Below are 25,316 nucleotides of genomic sequence, written 5' to 3' on the forward strand. Positions count from 1 at the left end.
CATCTAAAAGAGTATTCTTTGAAATGAAAAAAAAATATTGAAATTCTTACATGGTAATATATTAATTCAACAAATATTTATTTAACACTACCATATTCTGTACTGTGAGATCACAGAATAAGGAAAAAAATAGAAATATCAAAAATAATTATAAGTGTGATTAGTTCTACAAAAGGGGAAAGTCCAACTGCTCTGGAAATATGTTACTGAAGACCTACTTAGGCATAAGAGTGAGAGATAAGTGGAAACATTTAAGGTGAATAGGCAATTGCCGGGAAAAGAAAGAGAGGAGTATTCCATGGGCAAAGAAGAACATTTTGTGCAGAGGAATAGAATGTTAGCAGGCTTGCAAGAAGGACAGCATGGGACATTTAAGCATCTGAAATAGAGACAGAATAGAGCCATAGTTCCTCATTAGCTAAAAGAGGAAGGCAAGGGAAAGATCATGAAGGGTTCTGTAAACCATGTTAAAAGTTTCTAACTTCATTTGAGGGGTAAGGTTAAGTCACTTAGGTATATTAAATGAGGTGACAAAAATCATATTACTCAGTGACTTACAAGTAGATGATCCATTTTGCAGCTGCCATTAGACCAGGACATACTGGATGAGAAAATATCAATTAAGAGGCTGATGCTCCAATTTAAAGGAAGTTTAGGCAATGATGTGGGTCGTGGAGATGAATGGAAATAGATATTTTTGAGAGATACTTAGGTGATTGAAATAAGACGTTGATTTAACATTAATGTGTGGGAAAGAAAAAATGGTGATTCTAGGTGTCTGACTTGGGCATAAATAACTCTAGAACATCAAGGGTGTTGTTTTTAAATTTATGTACTTGCAGAATGGAAGCATATTACTTTGCTTTTTGTATAAAGTACTAGGTATCATTTAGAATTTATAAACCTGAAGGAGAGAGAATTTAGGAAAACGTAATCTGACTTACCAGAGAAAGTATTGACTTGGGATATAAAATAGTCTTTTCACAAAATATGTGCAAATAAACTTGTTGCTAGAAGAGCTTTTAAAAAGTAGTCTATGCTCTTGCAATAATCCTCTTGTGGACTAATCAGTGTACACTCCAACTTCAGGGCATTTGAATCATAAAGTGGGAAAATGGTATAAGTTTAATTTAATATAACATACATTTCAACATACATTTTTTGAGCAATCCACAATGATAAACATACATTATGTTGGACAGTTTACAATTGTCTAGAGGAAAATGTATGAGGCACAAGGTGAAGGTTTTAGTTCTGGTTCCTCAAGTAACTAGTTGTCTCAGCTTCAGTTTCTTTTTCTCTAAGACGTAGATCGCATGATCAATATGCCAGTAACCTCATATTTATTTTTCAATTTGTTTCTAGTATCTTTTATGAATGAATATTTGAGAGTATACGTATATATATAAATACGCAGGTATATATCTATATATGCACATATATTCACTTATAAATGTTATATGGCAACTGAAATTTTCCTAAACACAGAAATTAATTTTTGGTTGTTTTTTTTTTTTTTATACTTCTTGTATCTTAGTATTTATCTACCCATTATATTTCTTTTCTAGATAGATTTGTAGTATTTTCCTTCTGGCAAAGATTTTTCTCTCTGATCTTATGAAACATCAGAGCATTTGGACATGCCACTGAAACTGGCATTTCTCAGTGTATTCAGTGCCTTACTGGGCTCATGTTTATTTAACAGAGTGTCCTTGGTTACCAAGCATGTCTACACTGGCAAACCAGTTTCACTGGGTATTTTAAAAAAAGGTTTGTTCTGGCAGCAATATTTGCTGTCAATTTAAAGGACATTTAGAAGTTATTTGTATGTTATTCATACTGTTAATATCTCATTAGCTTATTTTGTTTAGAATCAGCTATATCAACAAGAAATAAAAAACACAACTGTGCATGCACAAAGACAACTTCTTTACAACTGGCCAGCACACATTTTTACCAAGGTTCTGTTTTTAAGGTTGATCTAAGGATAAATGTAAAAAAAAAGAAAAAAAGAAAAAAAGCTCAAATGCATGGGAATATTCTTTGACAATCAAAAATCAGATAGGTTAAGCTAGGGTCAGATAACAAGGGGCTTCAGTTACAGAGTTTATTTGTCTGAAGTACTGATCTCTCAAAGATCCCTTACATCTTCATGAGGGAATGTTTTACTGATTACAAAAGCTAACAACTCATTAAGAATATAATATAAAGAAGATAAATTACAAAGTCAAAAAGGTGAGCAAGGTAAGCAGAGGCCACAATAAACTAAATGCAGGTCCTCTGATTTATAGTTTTATACTGTGTGTAATGTAAGTGTAAGTTGCTCAGTACTAAATACAAGCTAGAGAGAAAGACATTAGCTCAGAGTGGCAATATTAGTATTAACTGGGAATAATAATATAATGCCAGACAATCTAGTGTTCAAACGTTTAAAATTTACCAGAACATAGCATTTTTTTGCAATGAAACAATCATATTGATATGCAATATCTTCCTTCTTTTTCCTCAAATAAAGCACTACAACAGAGATTCAAGAATCTTTTATAATTAGGGGTTATTACTGAGGTAGATATGTGATTGAGGACAAGATAGGCTCTTATAAAAAGGTTACTGAATACTAGTGGTTTAAACTTCTATGTAGTAACATAAGCTATATTTGTCGGTCAAACTACAGTATTTACCATTTGGGAATATTAATAATAAGATCTACTGTACTTAACCCCAATCTTTAAATTTTTAAGTGATAATTGAATTATTTGAAATATTAGTACTAAGTGAACAAATAGGATCAAACTGACTTCCAAGAATTGGATAATTTATCCCTATCAAAGATAGGGACAATCAAGAGGCACAAAGGAGAGAGAATATGGGACAGTCTTCATGCCTCCCCAAGTCCTTTCTTCTCAAATTGGACATGCACATTCTCTCTCCAAGGAAAGTATTATAGGTTTTCCTCACATAACAGGGAACATTTCCATTGCAAACTATCTCCATTTTTCACTCTAGAAAGTGAAAAGCTTCAGGACATTTTCCAGGAAGCCATGAGCCATTAATCCATAGATCCTGAGTTTATTGACTAGAAAAAAATTGTTTAGCGTGGTTCATCCTCCTAAGGGCTTTTCTAAATAAGAACTCTTCTTTGTAGTAAGTATTACTAGTGTCTTTAATTGGAGTTCCAGTTGACAAGGACATAAGGCACATTTATCTCCTATCTTTTTTTTCTCCTCCTTGACTGTCCCACCTCATACACCAGTAAAAGAAGTGAATAGATCCTAAACCAGCTTCTTTAACTCTTCTCTCCCCTAATACTAATCAATGAAATTTGAATCAAAATTTGCAAAAACATTTTCCAAAACTATGTAAATATTCATGAAATTGTGTTGAAATTTTACTACCTCAATAACCATTAGTTGAAAAAAATCAGGAGCATGCCTTACAATTTCTAGCAGAACTAGAAATTCTCCAAAATTGGAGAATGAAAAAATCATGTAGGTAATGATGATGATGACAATGATAGTAATTAAAGTCTCACAATTTGTCAGACATTCTTTTATATTCTTTATATATGATATAAGAGTCAAAATAATCTTCTGGGGTAGTTACTATTATTTTATAATAATGCCATTTAACAGATGTAGACATTGGGGCATTGAAAAATTAAATGACTTAGCCAGGTTTATACAGCTAGTAGATTTCGTTGCCATTGATCAAATCCAGAAAGTCTGACCCCCAAATCCAAAAACTGCTGACCCCCAAAACTGCTAAATCATTTGTAAGAAGAGCATAGAGATATCAAATTCAACATATCGTTTATTAATAAAACTGGATAACAAAAGAGAAGCTGGCTTATTAGGAAATAATTGTCGAGGATCAGTTTTGTTGATTATAACATAAAAATGAAATAGATTTAATATGGAAAGTAATGAGTAAGCAGTGGTTTTATTGAATGCCTGTTTTGAACTTAGTGTCACGCAATGGGCTAAATGACACTAGCTAAATGCAATGGGAGATATAGCACACAGCATAATACTGGCTGAAAAAGACTAAAAGTTGAGTTAGAGGTTATGAAAAATGAGATAGACATACTCCTTGACTTATGGTAAGGTTATGTCCTGATAAACCCATTGTAAATTGAAAATATTGTTAGTTGAAAATGAATTTAATACACCTAACATACCATCTGTCATAGCTTAGCCTAGCCTACCTTAAACATGCTCAGAACACAATATCCAAAAACCACTGGCAGCACAGTACCCTGTGAAATATTGGTCGTTTACCCTTGTGATCGTGGGGCTGATTGGGAGCTGCGCTCACTGCCACTGCTCAGCATCACGAGAGAGTATTATACCACGTATCACTAGCCCAGGGGGAAAAAAATCAAAATTCAAAATTCAAAGTACAGTTTCAACTGAATTCACCATTATAAAGTTGAAAAATCATTAAGTCAAACCATCATAAGTCAGGGACTGTTTGTATATTTAAGTATATCATAGAGGTGGTACTTAAAGCAATTTACAAACTAAGATGACTTGTCCAAATAAATGTGAATATCAGGCCAAAATTCAAAGTTAAATATACTGTGGTATAGAAGTGACTCAAAATATGATTTTTATTTGTAAAATCCTAAATAATGTGAAGGCTGGTAAACTAAACTGAGAAAAGAATGGTAAACAAAAAAGAGAGAAGTACGACCTATATTGCCATCTGTTGGGGAAATGAACATCTGTCGTGTTGAATGAGAGACGAAGCTTGGAAATTCCCAATGAATCTCAACAGCCAACACTGCTGTTTAAGAGCAAAAGCAGATTTAAAGCCTAATTTAGCTTTCCTTTTTTATTTATAAAAGATATTTAAAGAAAGAAGAAAAATAAACCTCTAATAAGTTAGAAACTATGGCTTTTTGGAATCCCGTATATAATTTTAGATCAAATTCAAATGGCGTGCTGGAGAAAGAATATTGTCAAAACTTGTCTCTAGAGTAGATTTTATACTCTCCAGAAACATCTTGTTTTCTGACTGATGGATCCATGCATGTTAGAAGGGATGGTGGCGAAAGTCCTAGCCTAGAATTTGATCTCAGCTCTAACATGGTGTCAGTTTGTGTAATCATTTGACACTTTGGGTCTAAATTTTCTCATCTGTAAAGTGCATGAAATTGGATTAAGTGATTCTCAAGGTTACTTTTCACTGCTCTCCTATTTATGTTGTGTACTTATTAAAAAATAGCCTTTTAATAATTGCATGTTTGAAATAATTACTTTATAGATGGAAATAGTGTTCTGTTCCTAGAACTTTCTTTTATGCATTACTATTATTATTATTATTTTACTTCAGAAATCTTATGTCAGTATCTTTTCTTTCTTTTAGGGTGGAGTTAGTGGGTTGACTGGAGAGCTGGAATTTGGAGAAAATGGAGGCAATCCCAATGTCCATTTTGAAATTCTTGGAACCAACTATGGAGAAGAGCTTGGCCGAGGTGTTCGAAAAGTAAGACCTGAAATACTGATAAATATTTCCTGTAGTAAATGTGGTTTTGTTTGATTGTCTTCATACTATGTGATCACAATATACATTAAAGTGTCTATTGTAATTTGAAAGAGACGGAAAGAGGAAAATTAAGTATTTAAATGACCTTAAGTACTTACCAGAAGTACTAATCAATATATTCTGTGTATGCCTTAGAATAATTTAAAGAAAGAAAGGTAGTCTGATGGTTACCTAGGGAACTAGCATAATCTTTCATTCATTATAATAATAATTTTTATAAAGTAGTGAATTTAATATTTATACAATGCAGAGCTGCTTTGGTTTTTAACTTGAAATACGCACAAAATCAGAACAAGAGCTTAGAAACTTAATATATTAAGAGGGAAAGTCTACCATAAAATGTGACATTACAGTGTTTCAACTTCTATGTGTGTTATGCATAAGTAGAAAATGGTTTTTGCAGGAAATGAGCTCTTGTTATATACTACAGATTGCATGTAAGAAGAAGCTGAGTGCAATAAAAGATGTTCCAGGAAATATGGCGACAATAACTTTCTCAAGGAGAAATATATAACCTCCTGGAGAAATGGCTTTCTTATAATTTGAATTTGCCATTTTCATATATTTTTGGCAGGTAAAAACCTAAGGTAATTGAATGTACATACAGAGTTCATAACTATATATTTCTAACTATATAAAGTTGCTGCATCAAGAGTAAGAAGTTCTTCAGTAGGTGTTTCTTCCCAGTGTAGGATGCAGAGAAACAGACAAAACAAAGTTAGGAGTTACTTTAATCAACAGTACAAACTACTCAGTAAATTTACTACAGAGGAGTTAAAACTATCTTAATGTCTTTTTAATTATTGTTTTATAGTGAAGCATAGCAAAAACAGAAAACTTCAGAAAACTCAAAGATAGTTTAGTGAATTATTTTGAAGACAATAGCCTCTACCACGATCAAGAAATAAAACATAGCAAGCATTCAGAACACCCCCATAGACTTCTCCCTGTTTATATCCCTGACCTTCATTCTGAGAAGTACAACTATTAGTCTGAATTTTATAATTATCTCTTTTCAGTTTTAAATATAACTTTATCACCTGTAGCACACTCTTAAATAATATAATTGAGTTTTGCCAATATTTTATGTTGTCTCAATATAATATATATTCTTTTTTTGGCTTCTTTGTTCAATATTCTGTGTGTATTATTCATTCTTGTTACATGTAGTAGTAATTTATTCATTTATTTTGCTTTTATGTCTTCTATTATATGAATTGTACAATCTTCTGTGGTCTGTTTCCATTTTTAGGATATAAACAAAACTGTTATGAATATTCTTGGACATATATCTAGGCCATATACTTTTATATTTGTGCATGTATCTGTATGTTTTGTATCCAGAAGTAGAATTGCTCAATATAAGAAAAGATACCTTGAACTTTACTAGGTAACCTTAAAGCCGTTTTCATAGAGATTTACCAATTTACATACCATGAGCAGGGCAATGAGTTCTTATTGCCCTATGTTTTCATCAAATCTTGTTTTTGTCAGACTTAAATTTTTATTAAGTTATTGGTTATATAGTGATATACCCTAATGGTTTAAGTTTTCATGTCCCTGACTATAAAAAGGTTCTAGTGTCTTTTACTATGTTGTTCTGCTGTCTTCAGATTTATTTTTGAGTTAATTTACTGTTTGAGTCTTTTGGCTATTTTCTATTGGGTTGTCTTTTGTTTTTATCATTGATTCTAGGAGTTATGTATATATTTTGAATATTAGTATTTTTTATTTAATTACATTGTAAATAGTGTCCTCTCTGTGTATTTTATTTTCATGTCATTCATAGTACCTTTAAATCTAGTAGAACTGTGACCTTTCTTCCTTATGATTATTGGTATTTAGTCTTATTCGAGAAATCATTTCTTACTGCCAGAGTCATAAAGATATTATGTTCAAGTATGCTCCAAAGGCTTTATAATTCTACCTGTTACATTGAAGCCTTTTGCCTCCTGGAAAAAAGTTTTTTTTAATACATAGGGAGAAAGAGAATACAATTTTAATCTTCAATATAGTATCTTGCTTATTTGTTTTTATTGAGATTTAATTTTAATACAATAAAATGCACAAATTTTAAGTCTACAAAGGCTGTTGGTGATTGTATTCCCCAATGTGACTACAACTCAGATCAAGTTATAGAATATTTACATCATCCAGAAAGTCTCATGGCAGACTATGGGTGATTTTTGAAAAAGGCAAGACAGAGTAGGAAATTTAGTAAACTGGACTAAGAGCAAGAGACCTCAATTTGGGTTCTTTTTGTTTTGTTTTGTTTTGTTGTTTTGTTTATTTTTAAATTCCTGTTAGATATTGATACCAGGGTTATGTTGACCTGATAAAATACACTGCAAATGTTTTCTCCTTTTTTTATTCTCTATGAGTTATATAAAATTGAAAGAATTTTTTCTTTGAATGTTTTATAGATCACCCTGTTGAAGCAGCTGAGCCTAGAATTTTCTTTGTGGAGATTTTTAAAAAATAAAATACTGATATTATTTTTTTATGATAAATAAAAAATTAAAGGCATATTTTCTAATTCTTGTCAACTCAAGAAGTTTTATTTTATGATCTTTAAAGTTTTTTTCTATTCGTATTGGCATAAAATTGCTAATAATATCTTATTGTTTTAAATATCTAAAATATTTTGAGATCTGAACTTATTTCCATTTCTGAATAGTTTTCTTGGTAAAGAACACTTTTAAATTATTTTTATAAAGGGTTCTAATAATGCTTTCTTTCCTAATAAATATCTTGTCTGCTATTAATGGAGCTAAAACAACTTCCTTTCTGTTATTATTTGGATGGATGGTATTTCTTTTTACTGTCTTTTACTTTAAACTTTTCTATATTCTTTTGTTCACACACATAATTCTTATAAAAGTGTATAATTGATTATTTGATGCCAACTTGATTACTTATGCTCCCGAACTAGAACATTTCACATACTTGTGTGAAATGCATTTATTAACACATTTGTCTACCATCTTATACATTCTACTGTTTTGTACATTCTATTTGCATTGCCTATTCTAAGTTCCTTTTCTCTCCTTTTTTGCCTTCTTTTATTTTTTACTATTATCTCCTCTCTTCTACTAATTTACAATTTATATATTCTATTTCTATATATTTAATTGTTCCTCTAGAATTTATAGCATGCATACTTAATTTATCAGTCTAAAGTTAATCAGTATCTTTACTTTCCTAGAAGATAATCTGCTTAGAATATTTTAAATCCATTTACTAACTGTATCTACCTCTTAAATTATAGGTTATTATTTTCATGTTTTTAATGTTATCTTTTAATTCAAAAAAAATTACCACTACTGTTTTGTACAATACATATTTATTTATATCTACCCACATATTTTCTACTTTCCTTACTTCTTTTACTTCCTAAATTTGTATCTAGAATTGGTTTTCTTCTGCCTGAACGATAGCTTTTAAAATTTTCCTTGTTGACAGTTTTCTTGTGGCCAGATTTCAGTTTTTGTTTATTTGAACATGTCTTTTTTTCATCTTATGTCTTTAAATATGTTTTCCTTAGACATAAAATTTTTAATTACTAGTTTTATTTTTTTTGCACATTGACTATATCAGTGCACTATATCAATTCGGCTTCAGTATTGGAATTGAGAACTTGGCTGTCCAACTGTCCATTTTTTCACCAGTCATCTATGCTTTTTTCTCAGACTGATTTTTAAGATTCGTCTTTGTTTTTATATTCCTGCATTTTCAGTAGAGTGTCTAAGTGTGGATTTTACTCAAATATGCATAAGTATGGCAGGTTTATGATGGCAAAAATGTTGATTAGTCAAAATAGGACTTACAGTGACTGAGCAAGTAATGCCGAGCATCTGGTGGTAGGCTAAATTTCTGAGTCTGGCAGTCTCTAGGTTATCAAAGATTACTATTAATTCATGGAGAATTTCAAAATTAGTCTTGGGCCCAATTCTCTGCCTTTAGTTTTATTTATTTAGTAATAAGAAATTAGCTACCTTTATCTAGAATCAGGTGGAAATAAAATAATTAAGAACATAGAGTTATAAAATAAATTTACTGTAAATGTAATTGGATATTCAGAAAATAAAAATATCCATGGCTTTATAACAGAAAGCAATATATTTCTTTGGAGTTTTTGTTAATTACTTGCTGGGTGATATTAGAAACCATTTTTTGACCTCATAATTGTAAAATCAGGGTTAGTATATAACATTCCCATTTTGAAAATAAAGACTTCTGTACACAATAAAGTATACATGCAGAAATAATTTTATTTGCAGATAGGACCTATACCAATACAAACAAAAGTTTTTATGTAAGTATTAGTCGATTCCTTATAAAACTCTCTTGTCTTTTCTTTTTACTCTCAATGATTGTGCCCAAGTTTACGTATAATCATTTTGAACCATGTTTCTTCTTTCTTCCAATATATTTTGTGTAAACTATCCCATATAATATTATTATTAATTTTCCTGAAGCCTTATGATCCTAATACTTACCTATTTTACAAAAACACTTAGTTCTATTAGGTATATATTCACAAGGATGATAATCACAGTCTTCATATAGTTGTAGAAGCTAAGAAAAGAAAGTTTCAAGACTTAGAAGGGGATCAGCCATATAGCAGAAAAGAAGTATTAGTGGAAACTAAAGAGAGTCTATTGAATTCAAAAATTCAAGTTTCATTAGTAAGTAAGAAGAGGCAGTATAGTAAATCAGCCTGTTTAAATTCTTGTGTTATTTAAAAACAAATTTAATTACATGTTACTAAGCTCATAGGTAGGTACAACCTAAATGAGTTAGTAATGTAATACATTCAAAACTGTGCCTGGTGTATCAAAAGATGTTGCAATTAATTGTCATTTATAAGAAAAATCTCAGTTGAGTGGTAATGCCATATGCTTAAATAGCAACAAGTTGAAAAGTAAAAAGGAAAGTGATATGTAGAAGTAAGAGTAAATACCATATTATCCTGTTTGGCTATGAGAGTGGCCATTAAATGGTTTCTTGAAATTGAGGGGGAGAACTTTTAGAATGCGAAAGACCTGAGTATATTTGATGCTCACAGACTGAGCCAGTAGAGAGGAAGAGAAAAAAGATATAAAGGAAAGAAATGTGATCATTTAGAGGTCCAAGAGAAAGAAGACTGGATCTGGAGTTAATGGAGTAATTAATCTTAGGCACCGGAGGAAATAATTTTCCAAAGTGATGGGGGACGAAATAAAGAAAGAATGGTGTAAAGGCAAGCAAGTCTTCTAGTATAGTGTCAAGAAATTGTTAAGGGAATTGTTAAATATATTATCTTGGAGATATTGGAGTGAGATTATCTGCTAAGAGAGAATGTGTAACACAAAACATTAGAGGTTATGAGGTTGGAGGTTAAAGACAGTGAATAAGTTTTGAAATAGCTACTGTGGCAAACAGGAGAGAGCTAATTGGGGAACATGGGAGAATTGCCAGGTAAGGCTGTTGGATCATATGAGGTTAGAAATCAAATATTCATTGTAGCACTAATCTACATGGTTAGTCCAGCGGCATTCAGCAGATAAAATAAATTTGAATTAATGTAGGGTTAGGATTTCATCAGACTCTTTTAGTTTAGTTTTGTTATTTTTAATAGCTGTAGAGTGAGGCAGTGAGGGTAAGAATATTGACAGGAGAATGGCTGAAGTGACAAAGCATGAAATCTAACTTGGACATGTATGGTGATAGAGACAGGAGTCTCAACAACAGGGAGAAAGTAAGGCCCAAGAGAATCAAGCCCTTAGTAAGTCAAAAGTGCCTTTATGTTAAGTGAGAGACTTTTAGAGCCAGAAAGTTGTGTTTGAGATGAGAGACATCTAAATTCATGATTCAAATGGTAAATAAAGTCCACACACTCAAAAATCAGGTTGTGAGAATATCAGAATTGGACCTCATTTAGCCTTTTAAGATCAGTGTAGTTCCAAGATCAAGGTAGTTTCTTCATTCTGCTCTGAATTCAAATTCCTCAATGTGTTACCTATGCCATTCAGTTGACAATGAAGCATACACTTCAAATTATGTCTGCTCTATTCTTATGTATTATTGAAGAACTCCTGTATTTGTTTATGCTTCTATATTCCAATATATATATGTATTCTATATATGCAGTAGATTGAAACACTGCAGTGCACTGACATTATATAGATGGTCGTGTAAAAGGGACAGTAAAGATTTACTTTATAACACCTTTTGCATTGTTGACGCTCAAAATTTTTCATTCTGTTTTAAAAATTTGTAAGCATTCTTAATTTTTAAATATTTTTTGTTTTATAACTCAGATGTTTTTCTCTCAAACTGAAATTTTAATTAATTACTGGATTTATAAAACTCTAAATCTAGCTCTCAAGTAATTTTAAGAATACTATGAATTAGTTTATGGATTGCCAGTTCCATTTATAAATGGGGAAGTTCCTTCATTTGGGCATTAACACACAGATAATGTCTTCAAGGATACTTCTCAAGGAAAAGCATTAACAAAGTATCCAAAATTAAGGTTCTACTCCCAGTATCTCCATGTCTCAAAAAGAATGAATGGCTGTCCAATCGATGAACTGTCAAGTTGTCAGTGTTTATACTGCTGCCAATGGCTAAGTGTATACAATGCCTGCAGCCTTATCACCTCTAGCAGGAATACTGTCAGCTCTCATAAACTAAGTAGGGTTGTGTCTGCTTAGAATTTGACTGTGAGATTGACCAAGTACCAAATTTTGGACTAGTCCTGGCACTCTTGGCATTGTATGAGAAGAAGTTTCATTTATCAGAGTTTGGCAAGAATGAGGAAAGGATTATTTCATTTTCACTGATGCTGATCAAAATAAGAGCTTTCTTACTTTGATATTGTTTACATGTTCTTTTACTTTGAAGTAAGGTGATATTTCATTCAGTTTCTGTGTTCAAGATGTTAAACACTGTGTATCTGTGAAGATAAATTTAGGTGAAACTCAAAGGCAAATTTCAAAATTATCAAGCTTTTCTATATCTTTAAATTTTCTCCAAAAATACAGTTATTTGTGTTTCTCTTCATCACAGTACAAAATTACCAAGAAGAAAAATAATTTAATAACATCTTATCCAATCGCCTAAAACTATAGAAGATACAAAAAGTTAGTATTAAATATTTAATTTAAATGATCAACTTTTGTTTTTTCTTAGAAGAGGAAATTTACTTTTTTTTTTTTTTTTGCTTATGAGTCTAAAGTGTTTACTTTCTTTTGTTTGGTTTTTGCCAATGCCACTCACTTATTATCGTAAAGACTGAGTTCTAGCATTAAAATTTAATACTCTAAACATAATGTCTTCTAACTTTATCATAATCAGGAAAATAAAGCCAGGAAAAATTGATTAAAACTAGTTTCACAACACATCTTGATTGCATAGTAATGCTTAGTATCTTCATAAAATTGTTTTCTCATGTAAGCTAATGAAATAAAATGGTGCAGCAGAGATATTCTAGCTCCTAGATATAATTGTTTTTTGGATAGGTTTAGAATTTTTACTCAAGTTCTCCAACATTAAATTCACAAATATAAAATCTATAAACTTTGCATTCTTGGGAAAATCTAATGTACTGTTTTTGCAAAAGGTATTATATGGATTGTCATTTGTCAATTTTTTATGAACTGAAATATTTTACTGCCTTGTAATTAGAAAGAGGAAATAACAGCCTTGCTTCAAATGGCCAACTTGAAGATTAAATATTTTACTGGTATTCTTCAACATTGTACTTCTGTTTTGATTCTGTGATGTCTAAAATAGCATTTGCTTTTCATTTTACCCTTCTTTATGTTTCCTTATGATACTTTTTGCAAACTAAAATAATATGCATACCTATAATTATAAATAAAATCCTCACATATTAAATTTATTTGTTTCTAGTCTGTCTTCCCCATTACAGTGTAACTCCATGAGACAAGAATATTTGTTCCTTGCTATGTACCCCAATGTATGGCATATCATAGATGCTCATTAAATATTTATGAATGAACTAATGAATACATTTGCATACTGACATAAGGATCTATAATATTCTCCACATATACAAATGTAACAGCCATGTTTTTTTCTTTATTCAAGTGAGAAAATAATAAGCATATGTACATAAATTAATTGTTGACATGCCACTTTAGAAAGTGAACATGTGATCACACCCTTTTCATCATTATATCATCATGCCTAGCAGAGTTAGCCACTTGGTCACCAAAAGTTCAATCAATTATTTCAGCGGTCATTAAATAAGATTATGTATAATTTCTTTGCAAAGATTCATAGATGATAGGGAAATATTAGATTGATTATTCCAAGAAAATAGTTAGATTGATTATTCTAAGAAAACTAGACATTCGAGCTCATTAGGAATTATTGGTATTTGTAGTCCAAGATTATTTTCGAACAACAAGGCTACATTTAATATGTTGTAATGGGGGAAAAGTGCATAACCTTCACTGTCAGACACACCTGGGTTGAAATTCTGACTGTCACTTACTGCCCGTGTGATTTTAAATCCACTAAATCCAGTGAGTCTCAATTTCTTTATTTGAAAAATGTGAATAATAATACCTATCCATGAAGATTGTTTCAAGATTTAAGTGAAATTATGTTTGTAAGTTACATAATGAAGGATGATTAAAGTAATGCCAATTTGCAAATGGATAGTAATCTATGTCATCTTGTGTTTTGCTAACACAAGAAATGCAAAGTCTAGTTCCTCTTCTCACAAGAAATCGCTGTATAAGATTAAGAGTAATTTCATTTAAGGTGTGATTGGGACAGCATACATGACAATCACAGTAATAGCATGCAACATTAACATTTCTGTTTTGTTTAATGTCTTTTCTGACAGTAAAATTCTACAGGTCTCTTAATCAAGATTTGAGAGCATCTACAATTTGATGGGAAACTAATAGCAGAGGATCTAGTCGTCAACATAGCCTGTATTAACCCAATCTTTGTAATTAAGCCCATTATTAGAAAAGCTTCCATTTTTACTTACTGTCATATTTCCAACAATGAATTTGGAAGGTTTATATAATGAACGACATCCAGAAAATGCTGTGAATTGACAACATGTTGTGAAAACAACAGCTCTTTTTTCTTCTAATCTCCTTTATATATAATATACAATTAAAATAAATTTAGCTCCATCAATTTTTATTTTGGTCATCAAGAAAATACTTCGTACCACAAAGTCATGTGACATTGAATCTAATACTTTATAAAATATCCACAAAATTATTGACCCTGATAGGTAGGAGAACTCTGCCCTTTTGAAAAGTACATCCCGTGGACTGTATTATTTCTGCTTCAAAGGGAGCTCATCTACTATTACTATGTAGAAAAAATGATAGTCATATTCAGTGATGTTTAAAGTCACTGAGGTTTCTGCAAGAGCTAGCTGTTGCTTGGATTGAGGTGACCTCTGAGGGAGTCCTGCTTCAGGCAGGCAGCATTCACTGCCTCTTAAAGAGAATGGCAAATTATCTCTTCTGGTGGTTGAAATGATGCTGACTTATACAGCTTGGGGCAAAGATGCCTGATAGACTACAATTCCAGTTAGGTTTTGGCAAAAATAGAATCAACAACTTTTCTGAAAGGACTATAAAATCCAGATTGTTTAGTTGATATGGATTATTTTACCATTTTTTGAAAGGGCTTATTGTGAGGAAAGTAGCTGCTATTGGCACATGGACTCTTAGGAAATGCTTAGGACACGTATGTATTCATAAAGAGACCTAGAGAGTCTGTGATCCATCTCTAGTCCACAAGCTGAGGACTGACTTGGTTAAGAGTTCAAGACTATACCTGATACACAGGAGCCAAGGTTCAGTTTCCTTCCCGATAGACTTGACATTATCCACAGTGGGACACACTGGAATCTGCCTCACCCTACTCCTGACAAATACACACACACAACCACCAAAAACTCCAGTCAAGCTCAAATTCACTTACACAGTATGGAGGTACTTACCATCCACATAACAACCTCATTTGTCGTTTCAGGCACAAATTGGTGATTAATGTTTAGGACCCACTACCAGAGTAATAATCATTAAAGCAATCTAAATTAGAATACATAGAATTGAGAAACATTTGCTCATGTATGTACTTCTTTGGCAAGGTCTCATTGTTATGATTGAACTTTAAGTGGCAGATAAAGATTTATTTCAAAGACGTTGCATGAATGGGCAGATAGCAGCAGGCAGGGGTTACACAGTAAGTCATTTGTCCATGAATGTTGGAAATTCACAACAGACTGATTTGTTATAAAGTGATGTTCATGATAGGTAGGTTCAGTTGAACCATAATTCCAGAGATTTGTCATTGGACTTCAAATACTCTGCTTACTATCACCTCCGAATTTCTCTGTAGTCTGTTAAAATATTTGATTACATGATAGATGGTTACAGAGATGGGGAGCATGGTATAGGGAATGCAGTTAGCATTAATATGTTGGCCAGGTGGAGGGTCAGGGGATGGAGGGAGCAAATAGGGGGATTGTCTTATGAATTATACAGATGTCTAACTCATGTACTGTATACTGGAAACTAATTAAAATAAATAAATTTAGAAAAAAATATTTGATTACATATCTCTCTTATTCTCCCAGGCTTGTCTTGATGCCTTCAGGAAATTATGTTTTCCTTCAATAGGAACTGGGTTTTATGCAATGATTATAAAAACTTAAATAGTCTGGGCACATAATCTCACCAAATTTGCTAATAGAACTTTCACAACTCATTCGTTTGGGAGCCCTTCATTTACATTAATGAACATTGTGTTCATATAGGTGATGAATCATTCAAATTGTAATCATGGCTTTTGAGACTGCTGGTTGCATTGCCTTCTTCCTGTCTATTTTCCCCCAGTAATTTTATTTTCTTTTGTGACCAGGACACCTGACACACTAAAGCCATTCAGACACTATTAAGACTTTAGTCCCAATTAAGCTGTTCCATTTCCCAGTGACTAGAAAATGAAGGGATTGGTATTTGTTCATTTGTTTTGAATAGAAACTATGTTATTAAGAAACTTTTTTTGAGACTTTGGGAGAGTTTGAATGTGTAAACTATTGCCCCTTTTTAAATTTCTGCTATTAATTTAGACACTGCTTCCTCCAAGCTTTCCTTCTTGACAGAAAGGTGATATGTTGCAATAACAACAAGTAATACAATTTGTTTCATTTCCATGGAGCAGAAGCAATTGTTTGTATGCTAAAAACAATGTATTGACTGTGCTAAAGACAGAAATTTTCTGTTTGGCAACTGATCTTCATCCCCTAACAGCATGGAGACTACTAGCATATGGTTGTGACAACATGTTTCTCCTTATACTCTTAGTTTCAGGGCAGGATATTCAAATGTACAATGTTTTTACAGAGACTTTAAACCAAACCAACTATTCATGTAAACATGTCAATATTTATCTGATTTCAAATATTTCTGAAAGTTTAGATTTGTTCCCTTTAATTATGTCTTTCTTTGAAAATGTGCACAACTCTATGATCTTGCACACAATAAGAATTTATTTCTAACTGCGAAACATGAAAAAAAAGTATCTTCTCCAAATTAGTTCTATATTTAAATGTTTTATATTTAAAAATTTATTTTGTAGCTCTTTAGATTGGGAATCTTAAGACTGGAGATTATAGGCTATTGATATTGTTAGTTTCTCCTTTATGTTTTCCTGTTTTTTCCAGATTTCTGCAAAATGAATATAATACTATTATGATCAGAAAAAAAGGAAGGTTAGTTCGAAAAGTTAATTTTTAAAGATGTTCCTTTTATCTAGAGGAGAGAAACTATTTCTGAAAGTTTATTAGAAGTACATAAGTAATTTAGACTTTGAGAATAAAAGTTTGTTTTTATTGCAATTTGAAATAGGATCTGCTCTCTAGACGAAGCATTCTATGATTCTAAAATTTCAATACCATCTTGCATTCATAAAACATTCTGAAGTGCTGTTTTTTTAAACGGCAAAACAATTCTTGTTATTTATTTCCAGATACTATCTATGACACTAAAATACAAAATTACTTGAAGCAGGACTATACCATGTTGAATTAATTTGTAACCTTATTTATTAAACATTTCAATTTGATTAAAATAAAAATATCTCAAGTAATTTTACACTATGGTAATTTTACATATGATAATAAACCTCAAAATTCTTACCACAACTAAAATTATTTTAATGTATGGACTATATTTTCAGAATATTTCTTTTGGTGAAGGCTTGAAGGTAAGAACTCTGAAAAAGAATCCCTGAGGATTATATATTTATTTGTTCTAACTTTAAGAAGTTCCTGTAACTTTAAAAATTTAGGTTACTTAGATTTTTATGAATGAATAATTAATGTAGAATAATTTATAGTTAACTTTATATAATCAATGAGATCTTATTAAAATATAAATGTTTGCTTTGTTTCTTTTATATCCTGAGATTAATTAGTACTCGTGCTGAATCCCAATTGTTTACCAATCATTAAAAAAGTATACAAATGAAGAAATAATAAAGAAAGATTTTTAAAAACTAACAAATATAACCCATATTTTGTTCTTACTTTGGTCTGCAGTTTCCATAGACACTTAAATCATAAAATATATAATCTCAAATTTTGTCATATTTGAAAGAATCCTCATGGACAGTTTTTCAAAATGTTGGTTAAATATTTTTATTAGAAAATAAATCCTTACTTTTAGATGCATAGTATTATTATTATTAATTCGTATGTTCATACAACTTAGATATTACTGATATTCCCTGAGTTATACTATTTCTTCTGCTTACCTCCGCTTCTGATTGAGACTACAAATACTGTTTTGAGGCACTATTTTTTTTTCTTTAAATTTTCAGTATTTCCAACAGGGCCTTAAATGTCTTTCTAGTCAATTCTCTATGGATTTAATAACCAATCTGTTGAAGTTATGTAGAAAGCTAAGTTTGTATGGAGTTCTTTCCAACATGGAAAATAAATGTTCGGAAATAGATATGTGCTTTTAGTAATTAGAAGCACTTTTATTAATTACAATAATTCAGGTGCAGTAAGGGGCTTTTACATTCATGGACAGTGAAATTTGATTTTAAAATATTATGTAAATACACTTTATTTGTGTTATTAAATTCCATAATAACAGTAAAATAGCATTTCTGGATTTTTTTTATTAATCAACAGTGAGAAATGAAACTCACTAAAATAAGTCCAAAAATATCTTAAATTAATATAGGTTATGCCTTGAAATATTTAATTAATAAAATGAATGCATCTCCCTGAATGTCATCACTCTGAGAAAGTCACTTGATGCTCATAAGGAGAAAAGTACTTATCTACTGAAAATGTTTTCAAGCAGTTCTTAAGCAGAAGCGATGGAAAGTTTTATTACCCTGGAGTACCTGAATAAAAGTGGTTTTCATGGGTTTAAATGGAAATGTATTGAAACGCTTTGCTTGAGAATTTTTTTTTTTGATTCATTCAAGTGTGATATGAATCTATATCCCAAACTGAGATGAGAAATCTTTCAGTCTCAGACTCGTGCTTTTCAGAATGTCTGATTGTAGCCATTTGGAGCAATAATACAAATCGAATAAGTGTACTTTCATAAAATAGGAGACAATGTCTTTTAGGATTGTGAAAAAAAAAGTCATATTTCTGTCTCCATATAGAAAGTGTTATGTTAATGGATATTTTTCCTTCCAAAGAAAATTAGAAAATTGGAAAATTATTCTTGGGACAAACAAAATAATTACAATTCAGGAACTGTGTTCTCATCCCATGTGATTTTTATTTGTTGAGAATCGTATATTCATTTTTATTTCATCTTCTCCTTACTTTGATTCTAGTGTCCTCAACTTTTTACAATCAAAACATTTCTGGCTCCTAGATGTTATTTCTTTTCTAGCTGTTCTATCGTATTAGGTAATTAATTATACAATAGATTCTTCTATGTACTTTGATTCTTATAATCTTGTTAACTGCATCTACATTAAAAATAGATGCATGAATATTTTATTCATTCTTAAACATATCCATTTTTTTCCAAGTAGGTGCATTGTTTTTTTTTTTGTTTCATCTCAAACATTTCTCTGAGGGATACAAAATTAGAAAAATATTAGCATCATTTGGTGAAAGATCTCGCTTAAACATGGAGTACCTGAAGTTCGTGAGTTAAATAGCTTCCTGAAAATTCTTTAGTTTGTCAGAAAAACCAAGTTTAGACTTCTAGTTCAATGTTTTTTCCCACTGCATTATAAATTCTTCCTTCCACAATTCAAAAACATTACCTGTTAGAGATAAGCAGTAAAGGTGAGGTCTCTTCTTTTTTTTTTTTTTTTTGTTAGTATGGAACCAATCTCTAAATATTTATAGTTATTTTATTGTTTATTAAATTCCAAGAGAAAAAATTGTTTAATAGCTCACTAATAAAAATTTCTCACATTTTCCTATAAAATTATATCAGTTCTCTTGCTTTTCTCTTGAAAACCCTGATAGTTAAGATATGGAAATGTTTTCAGCTATATTCTATCCTAATCTTTTAATTTTCTTCCACAATATTTTATGTAATATTTAATTTTCAGCCTTGTTCTTTTTGTTTACTCTCCAAATTTTACTTATGATAGTAGAGGTAATGATTTTATTTCTTTCTTTAAAGTTTTCCTTTTCTCCTTTTGAAGGACAGCCACATTTACCTCACTATGAACTTGACATTCAGTTTTATCTTATTGATCTTAACAGAAACATATGTTGATTAAAAATAAATGGTTACACATGAGGGTAAGCTGAAATTTCTGATAAAATATTTCCATAAATTATTTTTAGTTAGATATTTATAATCTTAAGTAGAATTTTTCAGTCAACATGTATTTTTGGTTTTCGTTTCAGTTTGTTTTTTGTCACAGTGTAGTCAGATAAAAATATATTAGAGTTATTATGTCAATTTTTCTTCAAGACAAAATTTAGGTGAATCATGACATAGAAAGGATAGCCCTATATTGAAGTACAAAAATCATAGGTCTCTACAAGATCCTGTAATATCAGCAAACAGTTGTACTTATTTACTGTTGATAGAGTTATCTTTTTTAGTAAGAAAGTAGATAAGTAGAGAGACAGACAGAGAGATGATAAATAGATAGATAGATAGATAGATAGATAGATAGATAGATAGATAGATAGATAGATAAGTTCATAGATGATAAATGATATGGATATAGATATCACCCACTAGAGAGAAAGGAGATAAATGCAAAAAAGCAACGTAGACCAAAAACATACTGTATTAATAATATGTAGAGAAAGAGATAGGTCAGATATTTTGTGAGTTACCTTGTATGCTATAGCTTTATAACAGATATACACACAAATAATTCTGGTGCTGCTTTGGATCTTGTACTTAAATAGATATAGACATAGAAACCTAAACTCATTCAAACATTAGAAGATTGTGCCATGCTTACATGTTGACCATATAACTTTATTAGAGCAGTTAATTTTAAAATAATTTGCTCATTGGGGTGGGGGAAATGAATGTGAGACAAAAATGTAACAGTAGTAGCAGGTTTGCAGGTAATTTTAAAAATTAATATTAAAGTCAGTAATAAGTAGGAAAAATAAAGTTTATTCTGGATGATTTGAAACAAAGAGAATGACAATATGTAGCATCTAGCTTTCTAATCTGGTTTACCTGATTTACTTAATATCAACAATGGAAATTACCTTCAAATATAAGAGATATTAATAAACTAACAAAAGTTTTGATTATCAAGTTACACCCTAACTTGATTATAATAATTTAGAGGTCATTAAAGGAAATAAATTATGAAGCCTCATTACATTTTAATGAGCAGTGCTGTCACATTGTGTTTAAGGATAGTATTCAGTAGGAAATGAAAACCAAAAATTTAATTTGTCCAGTGATCATAATTTTTTAAAATGTTATAATATAAGAAATAATTTAATAATTTTTATTTTAGAATACTAATTTTACAAATATTAAAATTGTTTCCATTGATAAAAGGAATTTAAACATATGAGGAAGAAACTGAGAATATATTTCGTATTTTTACCTTTAGTTAAGGAGTCTGTTAATATTAATCACTTACTAAAAAGAAGTGTTATAAAGTATTTTAAAACATATCTTAATTTTAATGTTAAAACCTGTCTTTAATTTTGATAGTATTTTATGAATTACCTTTCCTGCATTATGTAATAATATTATACTTTTCAAATTATTTTTTTAATTTTGACATTCAATATTATTTATACTAGTTTCAGGTATACAGCATAGTGTTAGACATTTATATAATTTATGAAGAGATCTCTCCAATAAGTATAATACCCACCTGGCACCACACGTAGTTATTACAGAATTATTGACTATATTCTCTATGCTGTACTTTAAATCCCCATGACTGTTTTCTACCCACCAATCTACTTCTTAATCCCTTCACCTTTTTCACTCAGCCCCTCAGCCCGCTTCCATCTGGCGACCATCAGTTTCTTCTCTATGAGTCTGTTTCTATTTCGTTTGTTCATTTGTTTTGCTCTTTAGATTCCACATATAAGTGAAATCATGCGGTAGTCTTTTTCTATCGTCACTCACTTCACTTAGCATGATACTCTCTAGGTCCACCTGTGTTGTTGCGAATGTTAAGATTTCATTGGTTTTTTATGACTAATATTTTTTTAAATATATTTTTTGAATGATAATATGGTGTGTGAATACCCTTACATGGTAATGTCTACTCATTATTTCCCTATTTCCCGATGTTTTCTTACTTTTAGCAAGGCAGAGGAACAAAATATAATCTTATTCATTGTTTATTACTGGGGAAAAAGTATTGAAAATATAAAAATGTTTTAATTTTATTGAATTATAAACTACATATACAAAATCATAATAATACTATAGTTAGTTGCAGACCAAACTTTTTAAAAATTATGATTCTCAAGGAAGCATGTAATTCTGAATGAAGAAGATAAATTTTTTTTTGTGTTTGTTGAAGTCTCTACTATTAATGAAAGGAAGCTAATGGATCTCAACTAACAAATAGAAATTGCACAGAGATAAAGGCCAAAATTGTCACTTGCATTAAGAAAAAAATGTCAATGATAAAAATTGGCAAAAGATATTTCGTAAAAGAAATTTGAATGAATATGAACTAAAGATTTTAGTTGACCACAAGATCAAATGAAACAATAATATTGAGTCTGCCAAAAAAGCTAATGAAATTTACTAAAGTCATTACAAAAACTATGTTGCAAGAGAAACTCATGAATTAAAGATCTTTAATATGAAAAATAACACACATCAATACTATTTTCATGTATTTAATAATAGCCATGTGTAAAAATAAATGGTGGTTTTACCGTGTTTTAAGGTCATATGTAGAATCAATGACCCAAAGTTTTAAGGAGACAAATATGCTTTATGCATGGGTCCTTTATGGTAAGATTTGAAAAGCAGCAGGATGATACTTATTTTCACCCAAAATATCTTTAATTATCCATTAAGATGCCTGATAATTTGCTATTAGTTATGCAGTGCCGCACATAGACACCAGCTTTTAAAAATCATCTGAACGGAACTAGAACATAAATTTATTTATTGTCCTCTCTTTTCAATAAACATAATGTTTGTAAATGGAGTAGGAGGGAAGAATTAAATCATAGAGCTCTACTGGAATAAGTTAGCCTAGGTAAGGAATATCAGCAAGGACTCATACACTATACTAGAATAACATTAAGGCAGTGGAGGCAGGGAAGATACATTTTCAGAGAAAGATAGAGAAGATCAAAAGAAAAGCATACAGTAGATACATTTTGCCTACTTTATCCTCCTGTTTCAAGTTGAATTTGGTTACATTCTCAGATGTAAGTATTTGCTCAATTAATGTATGAATAAATGGAAAAATGAATAAAGATAGGGACAGATTCCTGGAAGGCAGTTTAGTTGGCTTTGTAGTACTTAATAGATACATGCAGAATTAAGGTTCAAAACTGTGAATGGATTTAGTTTGTCAATAAAATATCAATTAATGGTATTGTTAGAAATACATAGATAGCTCCATATTAATCATGATTAATAAATTAATATGGAGGATTATATTAACCCATACAATAATAATCTAAATAATTTATATTATACATGATAAACAAAATATATTATTTTATATATATTCCTAGGTTATCTGATTCCCAAGGTATCTGACCTCTCACCAGCTAGTTTTCTAGTGCCCTAAAAAAGAAAACATATTCTTTTAAAAATAGTCTTAAATAAGTTCATTATTTTGATTTCTGAAATAATTTCACAGATGCATACATATGGCAAAATTTATCAATGTGTACACTTTAAATCTATGCAATTTATACTGTGTCAATAATACTTCAATGAAGAAGTTTTTAAAAGCCCATTGCAGAACTAATTAAAAAAGTCATAAAATATCTTGATCAAAACATATTTTCTGTTTTTATGCAAAGTTATTTATTATCCAGATGTTTGTAAACACAAAGGAAATAACCAAGACAGCCAGTTATATGTTTTGCCTTATATTTCTCAGGAAGTGTGAATGTAGTTATCATATGTGAGGTTCTACCTCTGGTTTGTCAATTAATTTTATAATAGAAATTAGAATAGCCCTTTTAAATGTACATATCATTCTCCCAGGATTCTAGTTGTTTTCTTAATTCTCTAAAATGGCTATATTTAATATTGTCTAAGTAATTTTGGGTGTGTGTTAAAATATGTACATTTCTGCTGCCATTGTCATTAGTAAACACAGTTAAACAAATAAGAAGGTTGATAGATTTTTTCAAACATAGCACATTGCCCATGAAATACGAAGTTTGTTGTTTTTCCTATTATATGGGAACATTTAGGAGAATTAATTTTTTATGTAAGATGTATTTTTACAAACTGTAAGTTATCTATTAAATTACTCTTTGTCATTTTCTTACATATATGCATGCTTACCTTAGAATTATATTATAGAAAGCATTGGCACTTTGCCACATTTGAGAGAATAATTCTCATTAGCATGTATGATCAACTATAAGTCCATGAGATTTATTACAAAATCAAGTTTATATTACTTTATTTTGGAAACAGAACATTTTTATAGTTTAAATTGCTTTTTATTCTATATATTATGTTCATGAGAGAAACTGATAAGACCTATAATATGATACCAAGTTTTAAAAATCAGAGCACATCTTTGAGAACATTGCCTATAATATTTTGTTCTAATAATCAGAATACATCTTTGAGCACATTGTCTATAATATTTTGTTCTAATAATCAGAATACATCTTTGAGCACATTGTCTATAATATTTTTCCCAAAAAGCCAAGGAAGTCATGTAATGAATAGAAGCAATAGAAAATTAAAATGACAAGAGAAATTATCTAGATTTTTATTAGAAATTTGCAACTTAAAAGGGTGGCAGCCTTTGCCTAGTACTACATGAAACAATTTGAGTAATTTAAAGCAAAGGGAAAGAGGAATGGAACATCAGCTTTTGCAATACTTAAAATTTGACGGCTTTATTTTATGGAATTTGGTCTTTGCAACACAAAATTAAATGTGTTCTGTCACCTGATAGTCAACCTTAGGATATGGTAGTCAGGAATACTTGAGATTCAGAGGTCCCATTGCCTTAAGAGGCTAATTACAAGATTATCAAGGGGCTTTTGGTTCACTTCTGGTAGAATTGGGTAATTGGAGTATAACCTATGTTTCCGGAGTTTCTCTCAGTGTAAA

General features: G+C 30.5%; 1 protein-coding gene across 3 annotated transcripts in view; it reads left to right on the forward strand.

Annotated features, from left to right (window-relative positions):
* GRID2 (glutamate ionotropic receptor delta type subunit 2) overlaps positions 1–25,316 on the forward strand; it is a 1,244,525-nt gene that overhangs the window by 773,324 nt on the left and 445,885 nt on the right. For all 3 annotated transcript variants that reach the window (XM_039845721.1, XM_039845720.1, XM_039845722.1), the window contains one exon: positions 5,368–5,487. In XM_039845721.1, coding sequence (XP_039701655.1) covers positions 5,368–5,487 — 120 coding nt within the window. The remainder of the gene's footprint in view (positions 1–5,367; positions 5,488–25,316) is intronic.

The sequence above is a fragment of the Pteropus medius genome, unplaced genomic scaffold (assembly GCF_902729225.1).
Source record: "Pteropus medius unplaced genomic scaffold, Ma_sr-lr_union100, whole genome shotgun sequence".
Taxonomy (NCBI): Eukaryota; Metazoa; Chordata; class Mammalia; order Chiroptera; family Pteropodidae; genus Pteropus; species Pteropus medius.